The sequence below is a fragment of the Catharus ustulatus genome, chromosome 31 (assembly GCF_009819885.2).
Source record: "Catharus ustulatus isolate bCatUst1 chromosome 31, bCatUst1.pri.v2, whole genome shotgun sequence".
Classification (NCBI taxonomy): Eukaryota; Metazoa; Chordata; class Aves; order Passeriformes; family Turdidae; genus Catharus; species Catharus ustulatus.
In genome coordinates this window covers 1-26,286 of record NC_046251.1, presented here as the reverse complement: position 1 = coordinate 26,286, position 26,286 = coordinate 1, and the positions used below count along the sequence as shown (strand labels likewise).

The 26,286-nt window shown below is 55.2% G+C and overlaps 4 protein-coding genes across 12 annotated transcripts; 1 reads left to right on the top strand and 3 right to left on the bottom strand.

Annotated features, from left to right (window-relative positions):
• Nucleotides 1-1,859: 1,859 nt before the first annotated feature.
• SENP1 (SUMO specific peptidase 1) lies at nucleotides 1,860-12,718 on the bottom strand. 2 transcript variants are annotated; one of them, XM_033083314.2, is made up of 16 exons: nucleotides 12,626-12,718; nucleotides 9,988-10,060; nucleotides 9,803-9,899; nucleotides 9,198-9,333; nucleotides 8,563-8,666; nucleotides 8,086-8,321; nucleotides 7,592-7,646; nucleotides 7,398-7,436; nucleotides 7,208-7,292; nucleotides 6,274-6,426; nucleotides 5,970-6,101; nucleotides 5,335-5,538; nucleotides 4,339-4,418; nucleotides 3,877-3,961; nucleotides 3,449-3,544; nucleotides 1,860-3,062 (listed from the first exon to the last, which is right to left on the bottom strand). In XM_033083314.2, exons 1-16 carry the CDS (start codon nucleotides 12,716-12,718, stop codon nucleotides 3,000-3,002), a joined length of 1,731 nt encoding a protein of 576 aa, XP_032939205.1. In that variant the 3' UTR covers nucleotides 1,860-2,999. The 2 variants fall into 2 exon arrangements, with proteins under 2 accessions (XP_032939205.1, XP_032939206.1); XM_033083315.2 differs by lacking the exon at nucleotides 12,626-12,718 and adding an exon at nucleotides 10,777-11,342.
• PFKM (phosphofructokinase, muscle) lies at nucleotides 11,920-21,518 on the top strand. 3 transcript variants are annotated; one of them, XM_033083312.2, is made up of 23 exons: nucleotides 11,920-12,313; nucleotides 13,735-13,833; nucleotides 14,653-14,726; nucleotides 14,818-14,895; nucleotides 15,166-15,355; nucleotides 15,987-16,152; nucleotides 16,229-16,273; nucleotides 16,361-16,469; nucleotides 16,585-16,680; nucleotides 16,790-16,882; nucleotides 16,973-17,098; nucleotides 17,325-17,389; nucleotides 17,471-17,534; nucleotides 17,664-17,810; nucleotides 18,449-18,519; nucleotides 18,596-18,683; nucleotides 18,877-19,029; nucleotides 19,405-19,569; nucleotides 19,661-19,722; nucleotides 19,827-19,938; nucleotides 20,041-20,140; nucleotides 20,471-20,576; nucleotides 20,674-21,518. In XM_033083312.2, the coding sequence occupies exons 1-23, from the start codon at nucleotides 12,196-12,198 to the stop codon at nucleotides 20,819-20,821; spliced, it is 2,475 nt and encodes an 824-aa protein (XP_032939203.1). In that variant the 5' UTR covers nucleotides 11,920-12,195; the 3' UTR covers nucleotides 20,822-21,518. The 3 variants fall into 3 exon arrangements, with proteins under 3 accessions (XP_032939203.1, XP_032939202.1, XP_032939204.1); XM_033083311.2 differs by lacking the exon at nucleotides 11,920-12,313 and adding an exon at nucleotides 12,717-12,846; XM_033083313.2 differs by lacking the exon at nucleotides 11,920-12,313 and adding an exon at nucleotides 13,105-13,302.
• A 42-nt stretch (nucleotides 21,519-21,560) lies between these two features.
• Nucleotides 21,561-24,154, bottom strand: ASB8 (ankyrin repeat and SOCS box containing 8). 2 transcript variants are annotated; one of them, XM_033083316.2, is made up of 3 exons: nucleotides 23,779-24,154; nucleotides 23,154-23,258; nucleotides 21,561-22,475 (listed from the first exon to the last, which is right to left on the bottom strand). In XM_033083316.2, the coding sequence occupies exons 1-3, from the start codon at nucleotides 23,893-23,895 to the stop codon at nucleotides 21,843-21,845; spliced, it is 855 nt and encodes a 284-aa protein (XP_032939207.1). In that variant the 5' UTR covers nucleotides 23,896-24,154; the 3' UTR covers nucleotides 21,561-21,842. The 2 variants fall into 2 exon arrangements, with proteins under 2 accessions (XP_032939207.1, XP_032939209.1); XM_033083318.1 differs by having other exon boundaries at nucleotides 23,154-23,298; nucleotides 23,775-23,917.
• Nucleotides 24,155-24,548: 394 nt separating this feature from the next.
• LOC117009125 (pectinesterase inhibitor 10-like) lies at nucleotides 24,549-26,280 on the bottom strand. 5 transcript variants are annotated; one of them, XM_033083334.1, is made up of 6 exons: nucleotides 26,012-26,280; nucleotides 25,871-25,913; nucleotides 25,734-25,785; nucleotides 25,611-25,659; nucleotides 25,257-25,288; nucleotides 24,549-24,731 (listed from the first exon to the last, which is right to left on the bottom strand). In XM_033083334.1, the coding sequence occupies exons 1-6, from the start codon at nucleotides 26,226-26,228 to the stop codon at nucleotides 24,669-24,671; spliced, it is 456 nt and encodes a 151-aa protein (XP_032939225.1). In that variant the 5' UTR covers nucleotides 26,229-26,280; the 3' UTR covers nucleotides 24,549-24,668. The 5 variants fall into 5 exon arrangements, 4 of the variants coding, with proteins under 4 accessions (XP_032939225.1, XP_032939227.1, XP_032939224.1 ...); XM_033083336.1 differs by lacking the exon at nucleotides 25,257-25,288 and having other exon boundaries at nucleotides 26,012-26,075; nucleotides 26,206-26,251; XR_004420427.1 differs by having other exon boundaries at nucleotides 25,257-25,659.
• Between the last annotated feature and the right edge of the window lie 6 nt (nucleotides 26,281-26,286).

Genomic DNA, 26,286 nt, shown 5'->3' with positions numbered 1-26,286 from the left:
GGGTAATTTTGTGTGAAAAGCTGGGAATTTGAGGTGAAATTCTTCGAATTTGGGGCAAACCTTGGAAATCTGGGGCAAAATCCAGGGATTTTGTAGTGAAATGTCAGGAATGGAATGAATGGGTTTGGGGGATTCCTTGGGAATTTTAGGGGTTGTTTTAGGGATTTCTCCCATTCCCAAAGTCGATTTTCCCCCTGGAATTCCCAGACTTCTCCCCTTGGGGTTGCTCCATGTAGGGGGAGTCGTTTCACCTTTAATTTTTTAGGACCCCCTCAAAATTTGGAATTTTTGCCCCTGAATACCTGAAATTCAGGATTTTCCTCCAGCTCCAAACCCTTAAAGTTTCCTTTTTTTTTTTTCCCTGTCTGGTGCGAGGAAGAGGCAAAAAAACCCGGGATTTAGGATCCTTTGATGGCGAATTCTCCCATCCCCCCATCCCAAAAAAAAACTATTTGGGGTGGCACTGAGCCAGGGCCCCAAAAGCCACGGGGACAAAGGCGCCCCTGTGTCCCAGAACAGGAAAAATCCCAAAAAATAAATAAATCCAGGAAAAAAAAAATTAAAACTGCCAAAAACACCCAAAATCCCAAAAAAACCCTGACCCTAAAAGGGATTTTTTGATGGGGGATGGGCTGAGGGTCCCAGGGTTCGAAGGGAGATCAGGTTTGGGATTTTTTTGGATATTTTTGGGATTTTTTTTTAACTGGAAAAAAAGCCCAGCAGGGCCTGTGGGTAAATTAATTAATTAATGAGAACTCGGGGCTGTGGGGATTAATGGGGTCGGTGGAGGGGGCGGATTGTTAGGAAGGATTAGGATCAGGAGGCTCCTGGAGTGTGAGGACCCTGTTCCTGCTTGGGGCTAAAAAAGACCCAAAATCACCCCAAATCACCCCAAAATTGAGGTCTGGAAGCTTTGCGGTGAAAAATGACACCAAATTACCCTGAAGTTACCCCAAAATGACCCCAAAATTAGGGTTTGGAGGGTTAAATATTACCCAAAATTACCTGAATGAACCCAAAATGACCCAAATTGGGGGTTTTGGAGGGGGTAGCTCGGACCTGGCTGGGTTTGGGGTTAAAAATGATCCAAAATTACACAAAAGGACCCCAAAATTACCCCAAACTGGCCTTTGCAGGGGTAGATATGACCTGGCCAGGTTTGGGGTAAAAAATGACCCAAAATGACCCCAAAATGACCCAAAACTGGGGCTTGGAAGGGCAGCTCTGAATTCCGGGGTCTCTCAGCTCCGAATTTGGGGTCCCGACTGTGAATTCTGGGGAATCTGTCCCAGATTTTGGGGCATCTTTCATGTATTTGGGGGATTTGTGTCCGATTATGGGGCAGGCATCCCTGGTTTTGGGACATCCTTTGGCGTTTTGGGGCATTTTCCAGGGATTTTGGGGCATTTTCCCGGTTCTCAGGGGGTAGCACAGGGGGACTCCGTGTCCCGGAATTTTTTTGGGATTTTTGGATTCCCGGGAGAGTCGAGGTTTGCCCGGCCCGGCCGCAGCCCCACAAAGGGAGCTTTTATCCCAAATCCTGGCGTTTTCAGGGAATTTTGGTAAAAATAGTGCCAGAGCCAGGGCGGGTGGAGGGGCATGAAGGGAGGGGGGAGGGAATTCCCGACGGGATTTGAGGGTGCTCCGTGGAATTTGGGGTCATTTTGGGATGGATTTCGGGGTGTCTGCCCGGGTTTTGGGGCATCTCCCCTGGATTTTTGGGCATCTACACTGGACTTTGGGGCTTTTCCCAGATTTTGGGGCACTTTGCCTGATTTCTTTGCCTGAGGGCAAACAACCCCAAATCCTTTCCCTGGGATTCCCACCCAGGGAGCACAAAAAGCAGGAAAATTCCACAATTCAAGGATTTTTTTTTCACATCTTTAATTCCAATAAAAGATAAAAAAAGTAGGAAATGAATCTGGTATAAAACAGGGAAGAGAATTTGGGATCCAAAGGGACACAAAGGGCCGGGAAAAACCGGGAAAAAGGGCTCCAAAAATTTGGGAATTCGGTACAAAACTTCAGCTCCCAGCTTGGGAAAAATAGAAAAAGTTCCCAGCTCCCGCAGGAGAGGGAAAATACAAAAATTTGGGATTTTTTCCCACTTTTCTTCTTAAAAATCTTCTTTTCCACCAGGAAGAGCAAATCCAGAGGCTTGGGAAGCTCCAAAAAAATTCAGGAATAAATTAATCTGGGGAAAGGGGTGTGAAAAGCTCCCCAAATAAGTCCTGGGGTTCTTTTGGGAAAAACTGAAGGGATTCCAGGATTTTGGGGCTTTCCCCATGGTTCTGCAGTTCCTGGGATTTGGGAGAGCTTTTTTTCTGGGAAAAAGTGGGAAAAGTAGATGGAAAAAGCAACAGGAGCTGCTGGGATTAAGCAGCTTGAAAAGGAGGGGAGAATTCCCAAAAACTCTCCAAAAATCCCAGGTTTTGGGGTTTATCCCTCGGAAAAACAAAGTTTGGGTATAAATCTAGAGGAATTCTGGCATTCTGGAGCTTAATCCTGGGAAAAACCATGCTATAAAGCTGCAATTTGGGAAGAAAAATTGGGAAAAATTGGGATTTAAGCAGGAATTATTCCCAGGGATCCCACTCCAGGTTTTCCCATGGATAAAATCCCCAAACTTTGGGAATGAGGTGGAAAAAATTGGAATGATCTCCAAAAATTCCCTCCAGAACCAAACCCTTCCCTTGCTTTTCCCAACCCAAATCCAGAGGCTCCTCCATTGTCTTGAAAATCTGGCTCCAAGAAGCCCAACATTCCCAAATTTCCCCATCCCAGCAGACAGAGAAGCAGGAAAATCTATCCTGGAATCTCAAAAAAGAGGGAAAAAACCTCCACAAAATCCCAACTGTGCTTCCAAACTTTTCTATTCCCCCCAAATCCAAGGGGATTTTTTTGGGAAGAGCAGGACCCGGAGTTCCTTGGCTGTGTCCCGAGGAGAATCCCGGGATTCTTCTGATCCAAATCTCTGGAATTTTGGGATTTTTCCAGCATCAGAGGAGCTTCCTGTGCAGGATTTCCCAAGCCATCCTCTTCCGGAAGTAGGGCATGTGTTGCTTTGGGAATTTTGGGGGGAAATGGGAAAAAATGGGAATTTTGGTCAGGGTTTGTTCATCCAGGGGTGGATTCACGTTTTTTTTTTTTTTTTTCCCCACGGAAAATCAGCAAAATCTGGGGCTTTGAGGAATGGGGGGAAAAGGGGGAATTTCTTGGGATTCAGGCAAAAAATGGGGAATTTATCCCAGATTTTCCTGGGGCTCTGGGGAATTTGGGGTTTTCCTGGCCCTGGGGTCTGGGACCTGAGGGAATTTGGGAATGTTGGAGGAGGGAAGTGGGATATTCCCAGAGGTTGGGAATGGGGAATGACCCAGGGATTCATTGGGACTTTGTGGTGGAATGGGGGGATTTGTCCCGGATTTTGGGGGCCGGGAGCAGGGGGTACCTGGGTGAAGTTGATGGGCTTGTCCTTGGAGATGCACTCGGCGTAGCGGCACGCGAACATCCCGCAGTCGCTGCCGTTCATCTGCTGCGGGATCTCCTGCGGGGAAACCAACGCTCCCAAACCGCCCAGGAACCCCCCCTGATCCCAGGGAAATCTGAGGGAAATCCCAGGGGAACCTCCTGCTGGAAAACCAAACAAGTCCCAGAATTCCAGAACCTTTTGGGCTGGACGAGTCCTAGAACTCCAGGATTTCTTGCATTCCCACCCAAACCCTTCCCTCAGATCCCCTGTGAAAAATTTCCTCTCTCAAGATTTGGGATTTGTTCCCTCCTTTTCTTCCCAGGAATCCCTGAAGGAAAAGGGGCCTGAAAAGGGAAGAGAATCCAAGGAAATCCCGAGTTTTTTTGGGAATTCTGGGCTCTCCAAACCTGGCTCTTCTTGCTCAGCAGGGCCCATCCATTGGTGTCGAATTCCTTCCTTTTCTTATCCAAACTTTCCTGTTTCAGGTACTGCCTGTGGGAAAATGAGTGGGAAAAGCTGGAATTCATGGGAAAACGGGAATTCTGAGGTTTTTCTCTGTTTGGTCATTCCCAAAGGGACTTGGGGTGGGGATTTACAAATCAATCCATGCCAAAAAAATCTAGAATTTAATCAGGAGAGGCTGAATCTCATGGGAGAAAAAAAAGGGAGAGAATTCCTGGGATTTGTGGGAGGCAATTCCAGGGAAGGGCAGGAATTTTGCAGGTCCTGAAAGGGAAGAATGAGCCTGAAAAAGGCAGCAAAAAGTGACCCTAGAGGGCCCAAAAATGACCCCAAAAATAGGCCAAGCCAGTGTTTCCAAGGCTGGGGAAGCAGGAGTGGGATTCTCCCGGGGCAGGGATTTCACTCACAGCAGGATCCTGCAGGCCTCACTGTTGATCCCCCCCATGGAATCGTAGTACGTGATGGTTTTTTTCCTGAAATCCACGACCTGTACAGAGAAAAATCCTTAGAGTGGGTAAAAAAAAAAAATCAGGAATTCTCCCTGCAGGCCAAAAAGAACCTCAGGTTATTTCACAGAAGGATTTTGCCCAAAAAACCCCATTTCCTGCTGTGCTCTTAACCATGTCTAAATCAGCCTCTAATATAATTATTTATTTATTTATTTATTTATTATTGTTGTTGTTGTTATTATTACTATTATTCCTCCCACAGGTTTAAACGATTTTGTCCCACCTCTCAAGGCCTCAGTCTGGGCAGCTTTTGGTGCTTTCCCTCCCCACTCCCACATCATTTGTGAAAATGACCTCTTCTCCATGGAACTAATCAACAATTTAAGCAAGGAATTAATAAATTGAGGAGGTTTTTGCTAAAGGAGCTGAAAATCCCTGCAGGATGCCAGAAGCCAGGGGAGGGGATGGACAAAGGAGAGGGAAAAGTGAAATAAAGTGAAATATCTGTGGCCTAAATCTCTTTAACAAGATCCTGTGGCACCAGGAGTTGGTGGGAACGGGGAAATCGGATCTTCCCAAGAGAATAAATTCCCTAAAATGACCTCCAGGCTGAATTTAAGGACTAAAACCCCCACAGAAAGCTGCTCCTACCTTTGTATCTCCCTTTAAACTCGGATTTGAGCCACAAACACCAAATCTTCCCCTCAGCATCACCCAACACCAACAAAATTTGGGCCTTAAATACCAAACTGAGGATTTTAAGGAATTAAGTCACCTCCAGTCTGAATGTAAGATCTAAACCCCCCCCAAAAAAGCCGGTCCTAGCCTTGTACCCACTTCAGGCTTTAATGTGAGTCACAAGCACAGATTTTTCCCCTCAACATCACCCAAAATCAATGAAATTCCAGCCCTGAACTCCAAGTTGAAGATTTCCAGGATAATTCAGGCACTCACAGCCAGGCACCAGTGCACTCCCAGGTGGATGGGCACCAGGAGCAGATCCACGGAGAAAATATCCACTTTTTTTGTCCATCTCTTCACAGCCTGGTAGCCTGCAGTCTTTAATTTGGTGAAGAAAAAGGTGTTGAAGGCGTGGACTGCGGGCAAATCCTTCTCCTTGCTCCTCTCCATCAACAAATTCATGTAGAAATTGATGATCTGGGAAAAGAAAGGGAAAACAGACAGGATTTTTATTTATTTTACCATGGAGTTCGGATTTGTGGCCCAAGTTAGGGAGTAAACCCCCAAAAAGCAGGATTTGCATTAAAACCTACAAAAAACCCAGGGGGGTTTGCAATAGCTCCATACTATTAAAGCAATCCAGAAAAAATCCAAGGATTTTTAGGAACTTTCCTGTATTTATTTGTCTGCATTTAAGATTTACTTGTTGTTTCCCCTGTTCACATCAATCCCATTCTCCCACTATCACTAATTCCCCCCATCAATTAAATTGTTGTTATTTTACAGCGCTCTCCCCACGGATTTATTACTCCAGGGTGGGAATACCAACCCACAAATCCCCTCCCAGCACCACACCCACCCGTTTTTCCCTCCCAAGCTGCTGGAATTGGGAGTTTTGGGGCTCTCACCTCGTCGTTGAGCCAGTTGAGGTTGTTGAGGGTCTGGATGTCCTTCCTGGTGATGGTCAGGCGGAAAGCCTCGCTCAGCACCTCGTCCTGGTTCCCCCCTCGGAAAAGGCTCTTGATTTCCTTCTCCATTTCCTGTGGCAAGGGGAGGCAGAATTCCTGCTTTTCCAGGCCCCAAATCCCCAGGGGCTGAACCCCAAACTGATTCTTTGTCCCTTGATCCACAAGTCCTACGGGAGCAGGGCGTGGGGCTCCATCCCTGCGCCCAAATCCCAGCAGCCCCAGGAGCAGCCGCTCCCAGCCCCACCTCGGTGATCTCTGGGAATTCCTCGTCGCCCTGGCCCGCCCGGGCGCGCTCCGGCCCCTCCGGCCCCACGGCCACCGGGATCTCCTTCTCCAGGGGCACGCGCAGGTGCAGATCCACCAGGTCCTGCACGGAGCGCTCCCGCTCCTGGAGGCGCTGCGGGAATCAGAGAGCCGGGATCAGGGACTGGGATTGGGAATGAGAGAGCTGGGATTTGGGAATGAGAGAGTTGGGATCAGGGATGGGGGATTTGGGAATGAGAGAGCTGGGATTTGGGAATGACAGAGCCAGGATCCGGGACTGGGATTTGGGAATGAGAGAGCTGGGATTTGGGAATGAGAGAGCCGGGATCAGGGACTGGGATTTGGGAATGAGAGCTGGGATTTGGGAATGAGAGAGCTGGGATTTGGGAATGAGAGAGCTGGGATCAGGGATGGGGGATTTGGGAATGAGAGAGCTGGGATTTGGGAATGAGAGAGCCGGGATCAGGGACTGGGATTTGGGAATGAGAGAGCCGGGATCAGGGATCGGGGATTTAGGAATGAGAGAGCTGGGATCAGGGATTCTCCTCACAGAGGCATTTGGGATCGGGGAAAAAGAGGATTTAGGACCAACAAAATTTGGAAAAACCTCCAGGATCATGGAATTAACCCTTCCAGAGTCACCCAACTCTGGTCCCCAAGTGCCACATCTGCATTTTCCCGATTTCCATGGATTCTGACCCCTTTTCCAAGCCATGACCATCCTCCCAATGCCAAAATTCCCAATCTGGTGTGATTTCCAACCTGGGACACATTTCTTCTTCTCCTTGCTGTTTATCCCAGGATTGGGAAGCACAAAAGCTTTTAAAAAGTTGATTTTTCCCGCTTTTTTCCCGTTTTTGCACTTTCCCCCCACGATTTTTCCAACCCAGGGCATTTTTCCATGTAATTCTCACCTGGCTCTGGAGCTGCAGGGCCAGAGCTTTCTGCTCCTCGATTTGCCTCCACCTCTCTCTGGCTCGGGAATCATAGACACTCGTCCTGGAAGAGCCAGGATTTTAATGGAAAAATGGATTTAAAAAATCAGGATTTTGGTTTTTCCACTCCAAAAATCCCAGGAATAGGAAGCAAGGAATATTGACTCACAGCTCTTTGATCCATAGCTCGGCCTGGAAAAAGGGGAGGCTGCAAAGAGGAAGAAAGGAGGGTTGGAAGTGACCAAAAATCCTAGAATTTCCCCAGAATTCCCTCATTTCCCAATTTCTCACCCTGTCCTTCTTGACTGTCACCTCCTCGTGTCACTAAAAATCCCCTCCATCTCCCCATTTCCCACCCCTCACCTTGGAGCTGGCGTCCTGGAATCCTTGACCTTGAGCAAAATGACGGAATCCGACCCTAAAAAAGGGAAAAATTCCTGGAATTTTGTCTCCCTAGATTCCCAGCCCAAATCCTTCCCTCCCGATCCCAAATAAAACCCCCGAATTGGTTATGGAATGTAAATCCTTTTCCCAGGGTTTCAGGTTACTTGGCATTTGCTTTTCATTTCATCTGGGACCTGTGGGATTTCTGAGATATATCTGGGATTTTTTTAGTGTACTTTCTTTGGAATTTTTTGGGGTGTTTTCTTTGTAATTTTTAGTGGAGTTTTTCGGGATTTGTAAAAACTTATTTCAGATTTTTTTGGGAGGATTTTTTTTTTGTTTTTGATTTTTTTTTTATTTTTATTTGGGGGGGGCATAGTTTGTTCATTTTTGTTTATTTGAGATGTTGGTATGCTTGGGGGATCTTCTACAATCCCTGGGGTTATTTTCCTGGAATTTTTGGGAATCTTTACCTTCACTCTGTGCCCCGGCCACGGGCTCCTCCTCCCGCTGCTGGGGGGCTGCGGAATTCTGTGGCTGGAAGCCCCCAGGAAACCCCGCAGAGGGGCCCAGGGGGGTATTTTGGGAATTCTGGGGCGGCTCCGGCGGATGTGGAGCAGGACCCGGAATTTTGTGAATTTCCAGTGCCTCGGGATCATCCCTGGGAGCCTCCTGGGTCAGGGAGGGGCTGGAACGGGGACAGCGGGAGCTGCAAAAACACACCCAGTTAGGGAATATCCTGGGAAAAGACCGGAGATTTGGGATTTGGGGAGGGGTTTGGGGATTTCTTGGGATTAGGAAAGAGTTTTTTGGAAAATTTTGGGATTTGGGCTGGGCCTTTAGTGATTTTCAGGGATTTGGGGAAGGATTTTTGGGATTCGAGTAGGGCTTTTGAGAATCTTTGGGATCTGGGGCAGGTTTTTGGGGTTTTTGTGATGCTGTGGACTCACAGGTGGAAGGGGAGCAGTGGGGAGGGTTTGCAGCTGGAGAATTTCTTCCCGGTCACCATCTGCAGCAGCTGCCGGTAAATCTCCCGCTCCTCCTCCCGCACGGTCTGTGGGGAAGAACCACGGAAAAAACTCCTGTCAAACCCCTGGAATTCACCGATCCCGAGGGATTACCCCCAAATTCAGGGGTCTGCTGGGATCCCGTGAAGAAAATGCTGAGAAAAACCCCTGAAAGTTGGGATTTACGGCTGGAAAAGCACAGGAATTTTCTTGTTTAACCCCAGCAGCACCCCTAGCTCTGCCCGAGCCCCCCCAGTCCCACAAAACTGCCGGCATTTCCCAGCATTTCCCTGCTCCCAGCCCCAGCATTTCCCTGCTCCCAGCCCCAGCATTTCCCCGTCATTTCCCCGCTCCCAGCCCTGTCATTTCCCTGCTCCCAGCCCCGGCATTTCCCTGCATTTCCCCGCTCCCAGCCCCGGCACTTCCCTGCTCCCAGCCCCGGCATTTCCCAGCATTTCCCCGCTCCCAGCCCCAGCATTTCCCAGCACTTCCCTGCTCCCAGCCCCAGCATTTCCCCGTCATTTCCCCGCTCCCAGCCCCAGCATTTCCCCGCATTTCCCCGCTCCCAGCCCCGTCACCTCCTCGGCCGCGCTCAGGAAGCGCCGCGGGGCTTTCTTGGGGCTGCGGCGGCTCCAGGAGGGGCTCGGGGCTGGCTTCAGGGGGAAAGAGGTTCCGTGGAGGGTGGACTTTCCCCCAAAAGCGCCGGAATTCCCACTGGAAGGAGGCAAAAACACCTCAGGTTTGTTGTAAATCCCGCAAATTGGTTTCAAACCCCAAATAAAAGCATGAAAGGAGAAATGAAATGCCAAAAAATTCCAAATAACTGCCCCCCCAATCCCCCAAAGAATCCTCGAAATCCCAAATAAAATCCCCAACCATCCTGTCCCAAAAACCCCAAATGAAATCCACAAAAATATCACCAAAAAAGAAAAAAAACTCCAAACCCCCCCCCAAATAAATCCCCCAAATTAAAAATTCCACCTCCCCAAAAATCCCAGATGAAATTCAAAAATCCACCAAGAATCCCACACTGCACTCAAAAATCGTCCCCCAACAACCAAAATCCCAAATAAAACTGCCAAAAACCCCCCAAAATACTAAATTTAATCCCCTGAAAAATCCCAAAATAAAACCTCCAAAAATATCAAACGAAACCCTGGAATCTGGGATCTGCTGCACCCACCTGGAATTTTTCCGGGTCTCCAGGAAGGAGCCTCGGCTCCCCCGGGGCTTGGAGCTCCTCCACTGCCCGTTGGCTCCCGGGAATCTTTCGGGAATTTCTAAGAGGAAAAACACCGGGAATTCCCCAAAATTCCCAAATTTCCCTTTCTCCAAAGGGAAATCCCAAATTCCAGAGGGAAAACTCACCTGGGGTGTAGTTGAGGGAGCAGGAGGAGTTCCCAGCAGGGCACGAGAAGCTGCTGAGTTTGGAGGGGAAAAACTGGGAAAAACAGTGGGAAAATTCCAATATTTTGGTTAGAAGGGGGAAAATGCCAGGGAAGAATCCAGGAAAATTACAGGGAAAAGGAAAGGGTGTTCCCAGGGTTGGCTGGGAATGGTGGCAGGAATTCACAATTGCTAAAGTCCATGATTCCCAAAATTCACAATTCCTAAAGTTCACAATCCCTAACAGCCACAGCTGCCAAAATTCCTAACCCCCAAAACTGCCAGCTCCTAAGATGCAAAACTCCTGAAGTTCACAATTCCTAACATTCCCAAATCCCAAAATTCACAGTTTCTAAAGGTCACAACTCCCAGAACTCCCAACTCTCAAATTTTAGGGAGAGAATTTATGGAGCAGAAAGAATCCAAAAACTGGTGGAAAAATCCAAAATTCCGAAGCTCTGCCGGCAGCTCCGGGCCTGGGGTGGATCCCACACTCGGGCTGTCAATTCCCGGCAAATTCTAGGCGGAATTCCCACGTCAGGAACCGGGAAAAACTCAAAACGGGTTTGGCATTTGACTTCTGGGGTCTTTAGGCTGAGTTTTCCCAGAAAAACCGCGGATGGAAGTGTCCCAGGAGCACCCCGGCACGGGGGAATTGTCCCAAATATTCCCGAAACCGGTTTCCCGCCCAAATCCTGCTGTAATTCCATGAGGGAAAGAGTCGGGGCAGCTCTGGCCCCGAAGGAGAAGGGTCCCGGCTCCCCGCCGCACCTTGCTCTCGGCGCCGAAGCCCTTGAAGGCCGGGCCGGGCCGGGCCCGCGCCGCACCCCGGGCCTCCATCCTCATCGGGGACGGCGGCGGCGGCGGGACCGGGCACGGGGAAAGGCCCGGCGGCGGCGGACTCCGGTGTGAGGGCAGCGGGAGGGAGAGGAGCGGGGTCAGGGAGCGGAGCAGGGCCCGGAACCGCCGCCGCTCCGCAGCCCTCAGCCGGCCCGGCCGCTCGACCGGAAACGGAAGTGGCACAGGAAGCGTCCCGAGGGCGCGCGGTTCTCCCGGGCTCGACGGCTCCAGCGAGGAAGAGGCGTCGGAAGCGGAAGGGAAGGCGGCGGGTGAGGCGCCGCCGGAAGTGGAAGATAGCGGGGAAGCGAGACGCGCATTGCTGGGAGAAGAGCGCGCCCTCTGGCGGGTTGGATGTCCAGGGTAGCAACGCAGAGAGGACGGGTCACCCTGGACGGGGATGTGACCCCACAGGGGCTCACTCTGTGGGGCCGTGACCCTGCAGGGGGTCACTCTGTGGGGCTGTGACCCTGCAGGGGCTCACTCTGTGGGGCCGTGACCCTGCAGGGGCTCACTCTGTGGGGCTGTGACCCTAGAGGGGCTCACTCTGCGGGGCCGTGACCCTAGAGGGGCTCACTCTGTGGGGCTGTGACCCTATAGGGGGTCACTCTGTGGGGCTGTGACCCTGCAGGGGGTCACTCTGTGGGGCTGTGACCCTAGAGGAGCTCACTCTGTGGGGCTGTGACCCTGCAGGAGCTCACTCTGTGGGGCTGTGACCCTAGAGGAGCTCACTCTGTGGGGCTGTGACCCTGCAGGGGCTCACTCTGTGGGGCCGTGACCCCGCAGGGGCTCACTCTGTGGGGCTGTGACCCTGCAGGGGCTCACTCTGTGGGGCTGTGACCCTAGAGGAGCTCACTCTGTGGGGCTGTGACCCTACAGGGGCTCACTCTGTGGGGCCGTGACCCTGCAGGGGGTCACTCTGTGGGGCTGTGACCCCGCAGGGGCTCACTCTGTGGGGCTGTGACCCCGCAGGGGGTCACTCTGTGGGGCCGTGACCCTGCAGGGGCTCACTCTGTGGGGCCGTGACCCTAGAGGAGCTCACTCTGTGGGGCTGTGACCCTAGAGGAGCTCACTCTGTGGGGCCGTGACCCTGCAGGGGGTCACTCTGTGGGGCTGTGACCCTGCAGGGGGTCACTCTGTGGGGCTGTGACCCCGCAGGGGCTCACTCTGTGGGGCTGTGACCCCGCAGGGGCTCACTCTGTGGTGGGTGGTCATTCTGTGGGAGTTGTTGCCCTACAGAGGGTTACCCTGCGGGGAGGGTCACACTATAGGGAGTCACTCTGTGTGTGTAGGTCATCCTATAGGGGGTCACCCTGTGGGAGGGCGTGCTACCGCATAGGGCATCACCCTGTGATGATGTCATCCTGTAGGGGGTCATTCTGTGTGTGTATCCCATTACAGCTACTCCCTGCAGTCGATCCCATCACAGTCGATCCCATTACAGCTGAGCCTATTCCGGTTTCTCCCTATGGTGAGTCCTGTTACAGCTGGTCCCTGCATCCAAAGCTGTTACAGCCGATCCCATAATAGCGGATCCCATCAGAACCGATCCCGTTAGAGTCAATCCCACAATAGCTGGACCCTACAGCCGATTCCGTTACAGCCGATCCCATTACCCCGATCCCGTTACAGCCATCCCATTACCCCGATCCCGTTACAGCTATCCCGTTACCCCGATCCCATTACCCCGATCCCGTTACAGCCATCCGATTACCCCGATCCCATTACCGCGATCTCGCTACTCCGATCCCGTTACCCGATCCCATTACCGCGATGTCCTTACACCGCTCCCTGCGGCCAATCCCAGGTCCCCGAGCCCGTGTCTCCGCGCTGTCCCCGGGCCATGGTGGCGCTGTCCGGGCTGTCCCCGGGCCATGGTGGCGGTCCCGCTGTCCCCGGGACTGAGCCGGTTCCTGGCCCCGGCCGCGCTCTCTCTGGCCGCGCTCCTTCTCCTCCTCCTCCTGTCCTTCGTGCCCCCCGCCCCGAGCCGGCGGCGCTCCGCAGGTCAGTGCTCCCCGGGGGCAGCGGGGACTGGCGCCGGTAACGGCCCCGCACCGGCACCAGTGATGCCCGCGGTCTGGCATCAATAACGCCCGCGGGCAGGGAACGGGGACTGGCACCAGTGTAAGGAAGGCAGAGCAGATCCCACTGGGAGCTGTGACCGGGACCAGTAACCGCCCCGCACCGGGACCGGCGATAAACTGGAACTGGTCAGGGAGAGGTACTGGTATCAGCAGGGAACAGGGACTGGGACCAGTAGCGCCCCCAGACTGGGACCAGCAGGGAGAGGCATGGCAGGGCACGGGGACTGGCACCAGTAACGCCCCCGCACCGGGGCCGGCAGCCAACAGCAACGGGAGAGACAGCGGCAGGGAATGGGGACTGGGACCAGTAAGAAAAGCAGCCTGGAACCAGTAAGGAGTGCAGAGCAAGTCCCACAGGGAACACAGACTGAGACTGGTAAGGACAGACTAGGACCAGCAAGGAGGATAAACTGGCACCAGTAAGGAGGGCAGACCAGTAACCACAGGGAATAGAGACTGGGACGAATAGGGAATGCAGACTGGAACCAGTAAAGACAGAGTGGCACCAGTAAGGATAGACTGGCCTCGGTAAGGAGGGACTGGGACCAGTAAGGCCCCAAGATTGGCACCAGTAAGGACAGACTGGGACCAGTAAGGAGTCCCCCAGCGCCCCCCCGGGCGGGAGTGTCCTGGCGGTGGCAGCGGGGCTGTCCCGCTGTCCCTGTCCCCGTGTTCCTCCCCCAGCGGTGCCACTCTGCGCTGGCAGCGCCACCCGGAGGGACAGAGCCGCCCTTCCCGCCTTGGGATTTGCCCGAATTTCCCGATTTTCCGTTTCTGTTTTTTTTTTTTTTGTTTTTTTTTTTTTCAGGCAGGAAAATGTCCCCGAGCCCCGTGGGACCCCGGCACTCCGAGACCCTGGGGGTCGGCAAAGCCATCGCCGTCCTCACCTCCGGGGGAGACGCGCAGGGTAAGGGGACCCCAAACCCCAAATCTCCAGGATCCCAAATCCCCGCTATTCCAAAACCCCCGGGATCCAAAATCCCGCCCCAGATCCCTAGAAATCCCCCCAAATTTCTCCCTCCTCTCCTAAAACTCCCCAAATCCCCCGGGATCCTGAAATCGCTGGGGTCTCCAAACTCCCTGAAATTCTCCCCAGATCCCTAAAAATCGCCGCCAAATCCCTAAAATCGCTCCTTCTGGGGTAAAAATCGGGATTTTGATCCCACAGCCGTCAGGGTATTCCCTGGATTGGGGTTTTGGGAATGACCTTGGCGGGATTTTGGGGGTCGGGTGGAGCTCGGGGGGAGTTTTGCAATGCCGTGGGGAGGGACAACATTGACAAAATTCGGGGAGGGGGATCCAGGGGGACATTGGTGGCACTTTGGCATTGAACCAAAATAATCAGGATTGCCCAAACTTCCGAGGATTCATCCCCAAATTTGGGATTTTTCCGGGGGGGTCCTGGAAAAGGATTGGGGACGGACAGACATGGGGGGGGGGGTTCCCGGCCAGGGCGGCCCCCCCGGAGTGTCCCTCGTCCCGTCCCCCCCCCACCCACCCCGTGTTTATCACCCGCGTCAGGCGCTGCCACCAAAGGTCACCAGGGCAAAAATAACCCAGGGGGTGGCAGCTGCAAGGGGGGACAAGGAGGGGAAGGGGGGGAAGGGGGGGCCGGATTTGGGGTGTCCCCTGGGGGTGGCAGTCACAGGGAGGTGACAGGATGGTGGCTTTGTGGTTGTCCTCGGGAGATTGCAGGTGTCCAGGGGGTGACAGCAATGTCCCACAGGGATGAATGCGGCCGTGCGCGCCGTGGTGCGCGTGGGGATCTACACCGGGGCCAGGGTGTTCTACGTGTATGAGGTCAGTGCCCAGCCCCGATCCCAAAATTCCACATCCCCACCAGAAAAGTTGGGAAAAGGTCATTCAACCACTGTCCGCTCTGTGCCCCCAGGGCTACCAGGGGCTCGTGGACGGCGGCGAGCACATCAAGGAGGCCACGTGGGAGAGCGTGTCCATGATGCTGCAGCTGGTGAGGGACATGGACAGGGACAGGAACAGGGAGACACTGGGGGATGTGCTCTTGGGCTGGGGGGGCACTGGTGTGCTCCTCACCGGTCCCAGTCTGAGCCTGGGCTCAGCAGAAAATGACCCAAAACCGGAGCTGGGATAGGGGGACGGACAGAGGGGTGGGCACAGGGATGGACACGGGGATGGGATGGCAGGGTGGACAGAGGGGTGGATGGACACAGGGACGGACAGACAGACAGACCCAAGGCCACACATCCTCCGCCGTCCCCAGGGCGGCACGGTGATCGGCAGCGCGCGCTGCCAGGATTTCCGCACGCGCGAAGGACGGCTCCGCGCCGCGCGGAACTTGGTCAAGCGCGGCATCACCAACCTGTGCGTGATCGGCGGCGACGGCAGCCTCACCGGCGCCGACACCTTCCGCGCCGAGTGGGGCGGGCTCCTGGCAGATTTGGTGAAAACCGGTACGGAGGAACACGGGGGGAGCCTCGAAACCACCTCGGGATGAGGGAGAGGGGCAGAAGGAAAGGGTTGGAGTAAAATGAGAAAGGTTTGGGTTCAAAAGCACACAAAAATTCAGGTTTTGGCACACAAAAATGTGTGAGTTTTCCCTAATTATGGAAGTTTAGGGCATCTTTGCTCCCCAAGGGGACATTTTGGAGGGGGGCACAGAAAGAACAGGTGTGTGTAAAGGTTTGGTTCCAAATCAGGATGTGAAACTTAGTGTTTTCTTCCCTAAATAAGGAGATTTGGGGGACTGATGAAGATCTTTCTAGGGGGGACACAGAGGGAGAAGAGGGTGTGCTTCAAAAAAACAGGGTGTGGCACTCAAAAATTGGTGTTTTTTCCCAAAATGGAGATTTGTGGCACCCCTTCCCTAAGAGGACATTTTGGAGGGGTCCCACATTAGGAAAAGGGGGTGTGGAAAGATTTGATTCCAAGAGTTTTGTTTCCAAAATCAAGGTGTGCTACACAAAAGTATGGGGTTTTGTCACCCAAAGCTGAGCATTTTCCCCCCTAACAATGCCTGTGACACCTACACCCACTGAGTGACCATCTGGGGGTGATGCCCCCTCCTGCCCACCGCTTCCCCAGGTGGCATCACGGCAGAGGAGGCTCAGCGCTCGAGCCACCTGAACATCGTGGGCATGGTGGGCTCCATTGACAACGACTTCTGCGGCACTGACATGACCATCGGTACCGACTCGGCGCTGCACCGCATCATGGAGATCGTGGACGCCATCACCACCACGGCGCAGAGGTGACAGGAACACTCTTATTGTCCCCAACCCGCTGTGTCCCCATTTTGGGTGGGTGACACTTTCTTGTCTCTGCAGCCACCAGAGGACTTTTGTGCTGGAGGTGATGGGGCGGCACTGCGGGTACGTCCTCATGGCACCTGGGAGGGGTTCTTGTCACCCCCAAAATTGGGGTAAGTGGCTCAAAAATTGTTTTTGGCCCCACTTCAGGTACCTGGCACTGATCACAGCCCTGGCCTGCGGCGCCGATTGGGTTTTCATCCCCGAGTCACCCCCTGAGGACGACTGGGAGGAGCACCTGTGCAGGAGGCTGGCTGAGGTGGGAGGGAGAGAAGGACATGGGGATGGATGGATGGATGGATGGATGGATGGGAAAGATGAAGGGAGAATCTCCTCCTGTTCCCAGCCCTGTTATCACCCTGTGTTCCCCCCAGACCCGTGATGGCGGCTCCAGGCTCAACATCATCATCGTGGCCGAGGGCGCCATCGACAAGCAGGGCAAGCCCATCACCTCGGATGAGATCAAGGCCGTGAGTGGGGACAGAGGGACACAGGGGACAGGGGGACATGGGGGACAACCCCCTCTGCCCCCACCCTGCCTTCTGGGACCAGTCCCAGAGCTCTCCTGTGTCCCCACAGCTGGTGGTGAAACGTCTGGGGTATGACACAAGGGTGACCATCCTAGGCCACGTCCAGCGCGGGGGGACCCCCTCAGCTTTTGACCGCATCCTGGTGGGCACCTCCTTCCTTATCCCGGCCCCAAACAAGGGGACCTGGAGGTGACAGCTTCCACTGGAGGTAACACCCCCCACGTCCTCTCAGGCCAGCAGGATGGGTGTGGAGGCTGTGATGGCGCTGCTGGAGGCGACACCGGACACACCGGCCTGTGTGGTCAGTCTGTCCGGCAACCAGGCTGTGCGCCTGCCCCTCATGGAGTGCGTCCAGGTGGTGAGTGGGGGTGGGGGACACTGAGAGTGGTCCCAGGCCCAGCCCAGGGATGGTTCCCACACCTGAGATGTCCCCAAACCCACCCCAGGGATGGATCCCACCCCAGGACACCCCAATCCCACCTCAGTCCCACACAGGAAACCCCCATCCCCCCCAGTCCCACCCCAGGATACCCCAATCACACCCCAGGGACAGAGCCTACCCCAATCCCCCTCTGTGCTCCCAGACCAAGGACGTCACCACAGCCATGAACGAGGGACGCTTCGAGGATGCGTTGAAGCTGCGGGGCCGGTGGGTGGCATCTCATTGTCCTTGTCTCTGCACCCCAATGTCCTCAAAATGATCCAAACCCCCAATTTCCCCGATTTTTAGGAGCTTCCAGAACAACTGGAACGTCTACAAGCTGCTGGCTCACATCCGCCCGCCTGCCACCAAGGTAGGGGGCACTGGGGAGGGGCTTGACCCAGGACACCCCAATTCCATCCCAAGACACCCCAATCCTGCTGCTGTCCCCAAGGCCCACTGACCCCTGTGCCCATGTCGCTGACCCCGTTCCTGTCCCCAGAGCGGGTACACGGTGGCCGTGATGAACGTGGGCGCTCCGGCAGCGGGGATGAACGCGGCCGTGCGGTCGACTGTGAGGATCGGCCTCATCCACGGACACCGCATGCTCGCTGTGCACGATGGCTTTGAGGGGCTGGCCTTTGGGATGGTGAGATCCTACAGGGAATGGGGTTGGGATGGGGAGATCCTACTGGGAATAGGGTTTGGGGTGGATTTGAGGGGGCGACCTTCAGCATGGTGAGGGTCCAGAAGGGAATAGGGTGGGAAAAGGGTGGGGAAATGGTCCGGGATGGGGAGATTCCAGAGGGGAAAGGGTTTGGGATGCTGAAATTCCTACAGGGAATGGGGGTTTTGGATGGATTCGAGGGGCTGGTGAGATTCCTATAGGGAAAAGGGGGTAGGAAGTGCAGGATGGGTTTGAAGGGTTGGGTTTTGGAATGGGGAGATTCCAGTGGGAAAATAGGGTGGGAAAAGCGTTTGGGAAGTGCAGTATGGATTTGAGGGGTTGGATTTGAGGATGGGGAGATCCGTGTGGGAAAAGGGTGCAAGAAAAGGGCCTGGGAAGGGGCAGTTGTGGCCGTGCAGGGATGGGGATTCCTCAGGAATTTCATGCGATGAGGGTGTTTAACCCCGTCCAAACTCCAACACTGCTGTGGGTCTGATCTGCTGCTGTCTCTGAGCCAGGGGACATTGTGTGACCCCAATATGGCTCTGATAGGGCTGAGGGGGGCCAGTGTGACCCCAGACCTTTCTCCCACCCCATTAACCCCTTGTTTCATCCCCCAGGTGGAGGAGATTGGCTGGAATACCGTGGGCGGCTGGACAGGGCTGGGAGGATCTAAACTGGGCACCAAGAGGTGACTGCCCCCCCTGCCATGTGGGGTCATTTGGTCACCCTGGTCAGGCTCATCCAGAGGGGCTTCCCCTTCCCAGGACTCTGCCCAAGAAATATTTCGAGGAGATCAGCACCAACATCAGCAAATTTGGGATCCACGGGCTCATAATCATCGGCGGCTTTGAGGTCAGTGGGGGGTGGGCAGGGTGTGGACAGGACGAGATCCACAGGGTGTGAGTGGAGCTTGGTCAGAGCATGTCTGGGGCATGGTCAGTGTCCTCCAGGCACTCACAGGCAGCCTGGAGCTGGTGGAGGGCCGCGTCCACTCAGGGTGTGGTCAGTGTCCCCTTTGTTCCCTGATGTCCCCATTGTCCTGCAGGCGTTCGTGGGTGGCCTGGAGCTGGTGGAGGGCCGGGCACGCTTTGAGGAGCTCTGCATCCCCCTGTGCATCGTCCCAGCCACCGTCTCCAACAACGTCCCCGGCTCTGACTTCAGCATTGGCGCCGACACCTCCCTCAACACCATCACCAATGTGAGACCCCAAATACCCACCCTAAATCCCCCTCATCCCAATCACCATCACCACAGCCAGACCCCAAATCCCACATCCCAAACACCATCTCACCACAGTGAGATCCTAAATCCCACAACCCTCCTCTTCCCAAACACCATAATGAGACCCCAGTGGAGGTCCCCAAATTCCCCTGATCCCAAAATACTTCTCCCACCACCATCACTGGGCTGAGACCACGATGGAAATCCCCAACTCCCCTGCCCTTAAACCCCTTTTCCTGACTCCAAATCCCCCATTTCAGACATGTGAACTAATCAAGCAGTCTGAGGCAGGAACCCCAATCCCCTGGCCCTAAATCCCTTTTCCTGACCCCAAATCCTGTCCCCATTGCAGACGTGTGACCTGATCAAGCAGTCGGCTGCAGGCACCAAGCGCCGTGTGTTCATCATCGAGACCATGGGTGGCTTCTGTGGCTACCTGGCCACCATGGCCGGGCTGGCGGCTGGCGCCGACGCCGCCTACATCTTCGAGGAGCCCTTCAGCAGCCGCGACCTGCAGGTGGGCTCAGCCCTGTCCCCTGTCCCCAGTGTCACCAGGGTGGTGTGGAATGAGCAGGTTTCCACTCCTGACTCCACTCCTGACCCCGCAGGCCAACGTGGACCACCTGACAGAGAAGATGAAAACCTCGGTGAAAAGGGGGCTTGTGCTCAGGTGGGCCCCATGTCACCCCCAGGGGGGACTGGGTTTGGGATCAGTGGAATTGTTAGGGATGGGGTAAATTGTGGAGTTTGGGCCTGATCCTGTTCCTGCTGTAGGAACGAGCGCTGCAATGAGAACTACACCACAGATTTCATCTACAACCTCTACTCCGAGGAGGGCAAAGGGGTCTTTGACTGCCGGAAAAATGTCCTGGGGCACATGCAGCAGGTGGGAATTCTGTGGGAATGGCATGAGGGTTTAAGAATTCCCCTGGGAATGGGATCGGGGTTTGGGGGATTCCCCGGCTCATCTTGGATTCTCCTGGCACAGGGAGGCAGTCCCACCCCTTTCGACCGTAATTTCGGCACCAAGATGGGCGCCAAGGCTGTGGCCTGGATCACCGGGAAGATCAAGGAGTGCTCCCGGCATGGTGGGTGCTGCTGGAAAGGGAATCCCAGAGGGACCCCAGAGTGACCCTACATTCCCAAAATGCCCTCTCATGGGATTCTGGGGGGTGTTCTCTGCTCCTGGATGATCCCAAACATTCCCAACCTCCCCTCTCATATTCCTGGAAGGTCCCAAACATTCCCAACCCCTGCTCCAGGAGGATCCCAAACATTCCCAACTTCACTTCCTAGGTGATCTCCCCTTCCTGAAGATTCCCAAACATTCCCACCCTTCCCTCGCACATCCCTGGTGGATTCCAAATATTCCCAACTCGCCTCCAGGAGGTTCCCAAACATTCCCGTGTCCCTCCCAGGCCGGATCTTTGCCAACACGGCCGACTCGGCGTGCCTGCTGGGGATGCGCAAGCGCAGCCTGATGTTCCAGCCCATCACTGAGCTGCGCCAGCAGACGGATTTCGAGTGCGTGTCCCTCCCTTCCCCACCCCAGAAAGGTGGGACAAAGCTCAGGATCCCTCCCCAGGGATGTCCCCAGCCTTTCCCTGTCCTGCCTCCTCAGGCACCGCATCCCCAAGGAGCAGTGGTGGCTGAAGCTGCGGCCCATCCTCAAAGTCCTGGCCAAGTACAACATCGAGCTGGACACGTCGGAGACGGCGCATCTGGAGCACCTGACCCGCAAGGTCCTGGTCCCTGAAGCCACCGTGTGACAGGAACAGTGGCCACTGCCAGCCCTGAGAAACCCCAAAAATCCCTGTTTCCCACAGCCTTTTGAGGCTTTTCAGGGATTTTATGGGACTTTGAGAAGTGGTCAAGCAATGGCATGATGAGTTGATGGGTGGTGGAGGTTGAGGTTTTTAGGGTTAAGAGTCACAAAATGGAGATATTTCAATAAATTCAGTGCTTATCCAAGTGCTCCAGGTCTCTGTAAATCCATGGAAAGGCAAACCTGGATTGCACTCCCCCCAAATCCCTCCTGCTCCTCAGGATTTCACTGCCCAGCATAACAAAGAGGGATAAAAGAGGTGGAATTTCAGCATTCGTCCCCAAGTTCCTCCCAGAAAATAACAAGAGTTTTTAGCTGCTTGGTTTCACCTTGGAGAGCTGCTCTTCCATTGGACCCTGGAACAGATCCCCAAAAACCCCCCAAACCAACACCAAAGAGTGAATTCCTGGTGGGAAACCTCAGGAAGAGCTTGAGGAGGTGGGAAAGAAGCCCTCAGCTCCATGTGGAGCTCTCTGGAGAAAATTTCCTTGGCCCACAAGAATTCCAGTCCTGCAAAAGTTCAGATCCAAACCTGGATTTTTGATTTTCAGCCAACACATCCCACAGAAATTCTCTGCATCCCAACCTGGCCAGGGTCCTTCCTCAAAAGACAATTTTCCTTTAAATCCTTCCTTTCCCAAGGCAAAAAAGGAAACATAAAAGAAAAAAAGGGGAAAAACAGATCAATCCAACAGCTGGGATATAATTTGCCATCAGACGGATATTTTTCATTGCAGGAGGGTGAAAGGAGGAGACAGGGGGAGAAGTGGAGGGGACAGAGAGGAGGAACCGTGAGAGGACAAAATGGAAGGGACAGGGGGAGGAAACAGAGGCAGTGTTGAGCGGCCAGCGGGGTCCCAGGTGGCCAAGGGGAACAAAAACCACAGAGAGGAACCCTGCGAGTTGTGAAGCGAGCGGGGAACCTCTCCCAGGAGCGATGTGGCGGACGGGCAGGTGTCCCTGCCTCAGGTGAGCAGCAGCAGGTACTCCTTGAGGCAGGCGGGCAGTGGCAGCTGCTGCACGGCCTGGGGCAGGAAGCGCAGGCCGAGCGAGCGGCGCACGGCGTAGCGTGACAGCGCCTGCAGCGTGCCCGGCGCCGAGCACAGCAGCGTCAGCCGCTGGCACAGCTGCGGGTCCCGGGCCACCTCCCAGGGCAGGCTCCCATTCTTGCGCAGCTCGAAGTGTCCCGTGGCTCTGTGGAGCAAATCCAGGCAGGAGTCCTCACGCTCCGTGCCCAGGCCCCGCACCAGCAGTGCCACCAGGCGTGAGATGGGGCTCTGGCCCTTCAGGTTGACCACGCGCACCTCGGCGCCGAAGTCCAGCAGGATGCTGACGCTCTCCAGGTTGCCCTTCATGGCCGCCCAGCTCAGGGGGGTGTCGTTGTTGTAGTCCAGGGCGTTGACCAGGGCGCCGTTGGCCAGCAGGGCCCGCACGCACTCGGCGTTGTTCTTGAAGGCTGCCCAGTGCAGCGGTGTGTCCTTGTTGCCGTCCAGGGCGTTGGGGTTGGCTCCGTACTCCAACAAAATCTCCACGCAGGTTTCATCTTTTTCTGCTGCATAGTGAAGGGCTGTACGGTTGTAGCCATCCAGGGCGTTCACCTGGGTGAGAAAATAAAGGTTTGGGAGTCAGGGAGCGGTTCCGGCTGGATACAGCAGCAAGGGAACAGCCAAAGGCTTCAAATGTAGGGAAAAATGAGGAAGAGCTTAGCCCAGCAAGCCAGGGGAAAGTCAGGTAAAAAAAATAATCCACCAAATTTAGGGCTTAATTCTTTCTTCCCAGCCTCCCAAAATGTCAGCGCAAAATTTGTTTTTTAAATCCTATCTCCTCACCTTCCCAAAATCTCAGCGCAAACGTTCAGCTTTTAATTCTCCCTCCTCAGCCTCCCCAACAGCCCAGCACAAAAATATAGCTTTAAATCCTTCCTCTGCTCCCAAAAATCTCAGCCCAAAAATTCCCTCCCTGCTGGGACAACAAACATTTGCCTGATGCTACTTTGTAAGGAGTTACAAACCCACTGAACATCCTGAGCAGAAAAAGACCTACAAAGATCATCAAATCCAAGCCCTGGTCCTTCACAAGACACTCAAAAATCCCGCCTGATGTCCAAACAACAGTCCCTGGAGCTTGTGCCCCATGACACTCTGGAGAAATAACTTTTTCCCAAAATCCAACTTTAACTCATCAGCTCTAACCCTAGTTGTTTATCAGCTCCTCCTGACTTCCCCACCCCTTTTCTCGGCATTTTCCATCTATTTTGAGTTTTTTCAAAGCTTTACCTCAGCTCCTTTTTGCAGCAGGAGCTCCACGCAGTCGGCATCAGCCACCATGCAGGCGCAGTGCAGGGGTTTGAGGGTGCCGTGCAGGCAGTTCACATCGGCGCCCTGGGGAGTAAAAGAACCCCCCTGGGTCAGGAACTCCCCGCTTTAACCCCTTCAGAAAGGGTCAATTCACACAAATCCCGGGATTTTGCAGGAACTTCCGAGGGCAGAAACCGCCTCGGGGTCAGCAAATCCCATCCCATTTCCCTGCTCTTCCCATCCCTTCAGAAAGGTTTAATTAAGAGAAATCCCACGGGTTCATTCGCAAGAACGCTCCCGGTCTTAATCCCGGCTCCCACTTGTGTTTCACCAATTCACTGTCACCAAACGGCGCCCAGAGACCGCCGCAGATCCCCCGGCCTCGCGGATCCGGAGCGGGGAAGGAAAAGCCTAGACTCTACCGGAGATGCCCTAATCTTCCCTTCTCGGGACCCAAAAACCCCTCCAGGGACTCCTCACGGAAGCTCGGCAGGGACCGGGACAGCCGGGGACAGCTCGCAGTGCCCGTCAGAAGACCCGGAGCCCCCGCGAGACTCAAGCCCGGCCGCGGAAGAAGGGGGATGTCCCGGCCGCGGGGGCGCACCCGGCCGATGAGATCCTCCACGTTGTCCCGCGGGAAGGAGCGGATGGCGGCGATGGTGCGGATAAGGCGCTCGGACAGCGAGTACTTGCTCTGGATGCTCTGCATGATGTACCACATGGCGCGGGCAGCGCCGCGGCATCCCCGGCCGGCCCCGCCGAGCCCCGCGCCGGACCCGGGGCGGGGGAAGAGCGGCTTGGGCCGGGCCGGGCCGTACCGCAGGAGAGTCCGGAGGTGGAGCCCCGGCTGTTGCGGAGGAATTCGGAGTAGTCCCGGGGCGATTCTGGGGGGCCCGGGCCGCTCTCGGAGCGTTCCCGGAGCAGCGGCGACCGCAGGCCAAGCAGGACGCGGAAATTCCGCTAACCAGAAGTGACGCCGCTCCAGGTGACCCGACGCCCTCCTGGCCACCAATCCGGCTCCGACACCCGCGCAGGTCCCGCCCCCTCCGTGCCTTGCTTCCAATCCCCAGCACCGGCCGCGCTCATGCCGCGCCCCCTAACGGATTTCCACCAATCCGCGCTTTCCCAGGATCTCGCGGGCCCTCTCCCTCCTCCCTAGACCCCCTCATACCCGCCTCCCCCATTTTTCCCCAATTTCCCCGATTTTTCCCAATTTCCCCCCACTCCCCCCAAGCCCCGCTTTCCCCTTTTGCCGCCCCCACACCGAGCCACCAACGCAGCACCGGCAACACAACTCGAAATGTAAGCGGTGGCGGGCCACGCAGTGGAGGCCACCCCCCTCCTCCCCCCCGGCCCCACAAAACGGACACAAAATAGCCCCAAAATTGGCATCTTTTTAATTATTCTTGACTTCTGCCCCCAGCCACCTCCAGGGAAGTCCCGGCGCTCCCGGTGCAGGAGCCTCGGATCCCTTCAGAGGTCCCTGTTTGTCCTTTATGGCCGTGGACTGGGATCCCACTGGGAGCGCCAGTCCCTCGCCAGCCGCAGAGCAGAACCCTAAATACAGGGAAATGGTCCTAGCTACCGAATTTCGGTGTGGCTACCGTATTTTGGGGCTGGCTACCGCATTTTGGGGAGTGGCTAATGAATTTTGCGGGGGCTTGGCTACTGAATACGGGGAATAGCTACTGAATGTGGAGATTTTGTCTTGGTTTAGGAGGAAAAGAGGCAGGATAAGGGAGGGGCAGGGGGGGGGGGGGTGAAGCTGGGGTGCTCCCAGTGCTCCCAGTAACACCAAGCTCCCCTCCCAGTAATCTCAACCTCCCCTCCCAGTGCTGCCAGGAATCCAAATACTCCCCCAGTAACCAACGCCCACTTCCAGTCCCTCCCGGTTACCCTTCCCAGTTTATTCCAGTCCCTCCCAGTAACCCCCTCCCAGTGCCCCCAGGTCCCTCCTGGTGCTCCCCACATCCCCTCTCAGTCTCTACCAGTTTATCCCAGTCCCCCCAGATCCTCCTCTCCACGTCTTTCGTTTATCCCAAGGACCCCAGTCCCTCCCAGTCCCTCCCACTGCCCCAGTACCTGCCCCTCGCTTGTCCCAGCCTGGGGGGTCACTAAGGAGGAAAAAAGGGCGTTAGGGGGTTTTTGAGGTCACCCCACAGATGGGGACCAGTGCTGAGGGGCTTCTCTGGGAGGGCTTGGGGTCCTGTGGGGGGTTTGTGGAGCTCTGGGCTCCTTCCATGGGGGTTTGGGGTCCCTATTGGCAGAGATCAGGGGTTTGGGGGTCCTATAGGGGCTTTTGGGTCTCTCTGGGGAGAGATCAGGGGTTTTGGGGTCCCTCCTTGGAGATGAGGAAAGGGGATGAGGCTTGGAGCTGAACGGTGGTGCTTGCGGCATTATTTTGGGGTAAATCCTGTAGGATTTGGAGTTGCTCACCCATGCTAGAGGCCAGAGGGGTCCCTGAATCTCTGTAGGCTACGCCAACCTGTGGGGGTGCACGCAAAGCATTATGGGAACACCCCTTTTTTTGGATGGCCCCAATTTGGGGCAAGGTCTTACCTGCCATCCTGGGGTGCTGCGGGACCAGGGGGGCTCCAGTGAGGACAAGCGGCTGCAAAAGAGGGCTGTGAGGTTTTGGGGACTCCCCTTTGCAATGGGGGGAACCCCACCCCAAATTTAGGATGCCCCTCCCTTACCTGACCACTTGGCTGCTCAGCTGCCGGCGGGGCTGCGCGGTGACTGGAAGGGAGACAGAAAATTTGGGAAGACCCAAGCAAGCAGGGGATGGGGAGGGGTTTTAGGGTGTGGAAGACCTTAAAAATTTGGGGAGCACTTACCTGACTGTGTGGGGGAGGGATGGGGGGTGCTGCTGTGGCTGCTCCAGCGCCAGCCCGGGGAGAGCTGTGGGGAGATTTGGAGGGCAGTTTTGGGGGAGGGGAAGTTTGTTGGGACAGTTTGGGGGATGAGGGAAGAGGTTGGGGGACTTTGGGGGCCAGTTTGGGGGCCAGGGAAGGGAGACTTTCGGGGCCACCTGCATGCGGCGCAGCTCTGCATTCTCCCTGGCGAAATGACTCCAGCTCCCTAGGAAGGAAAGTGGCCAGAAGGATGAGAA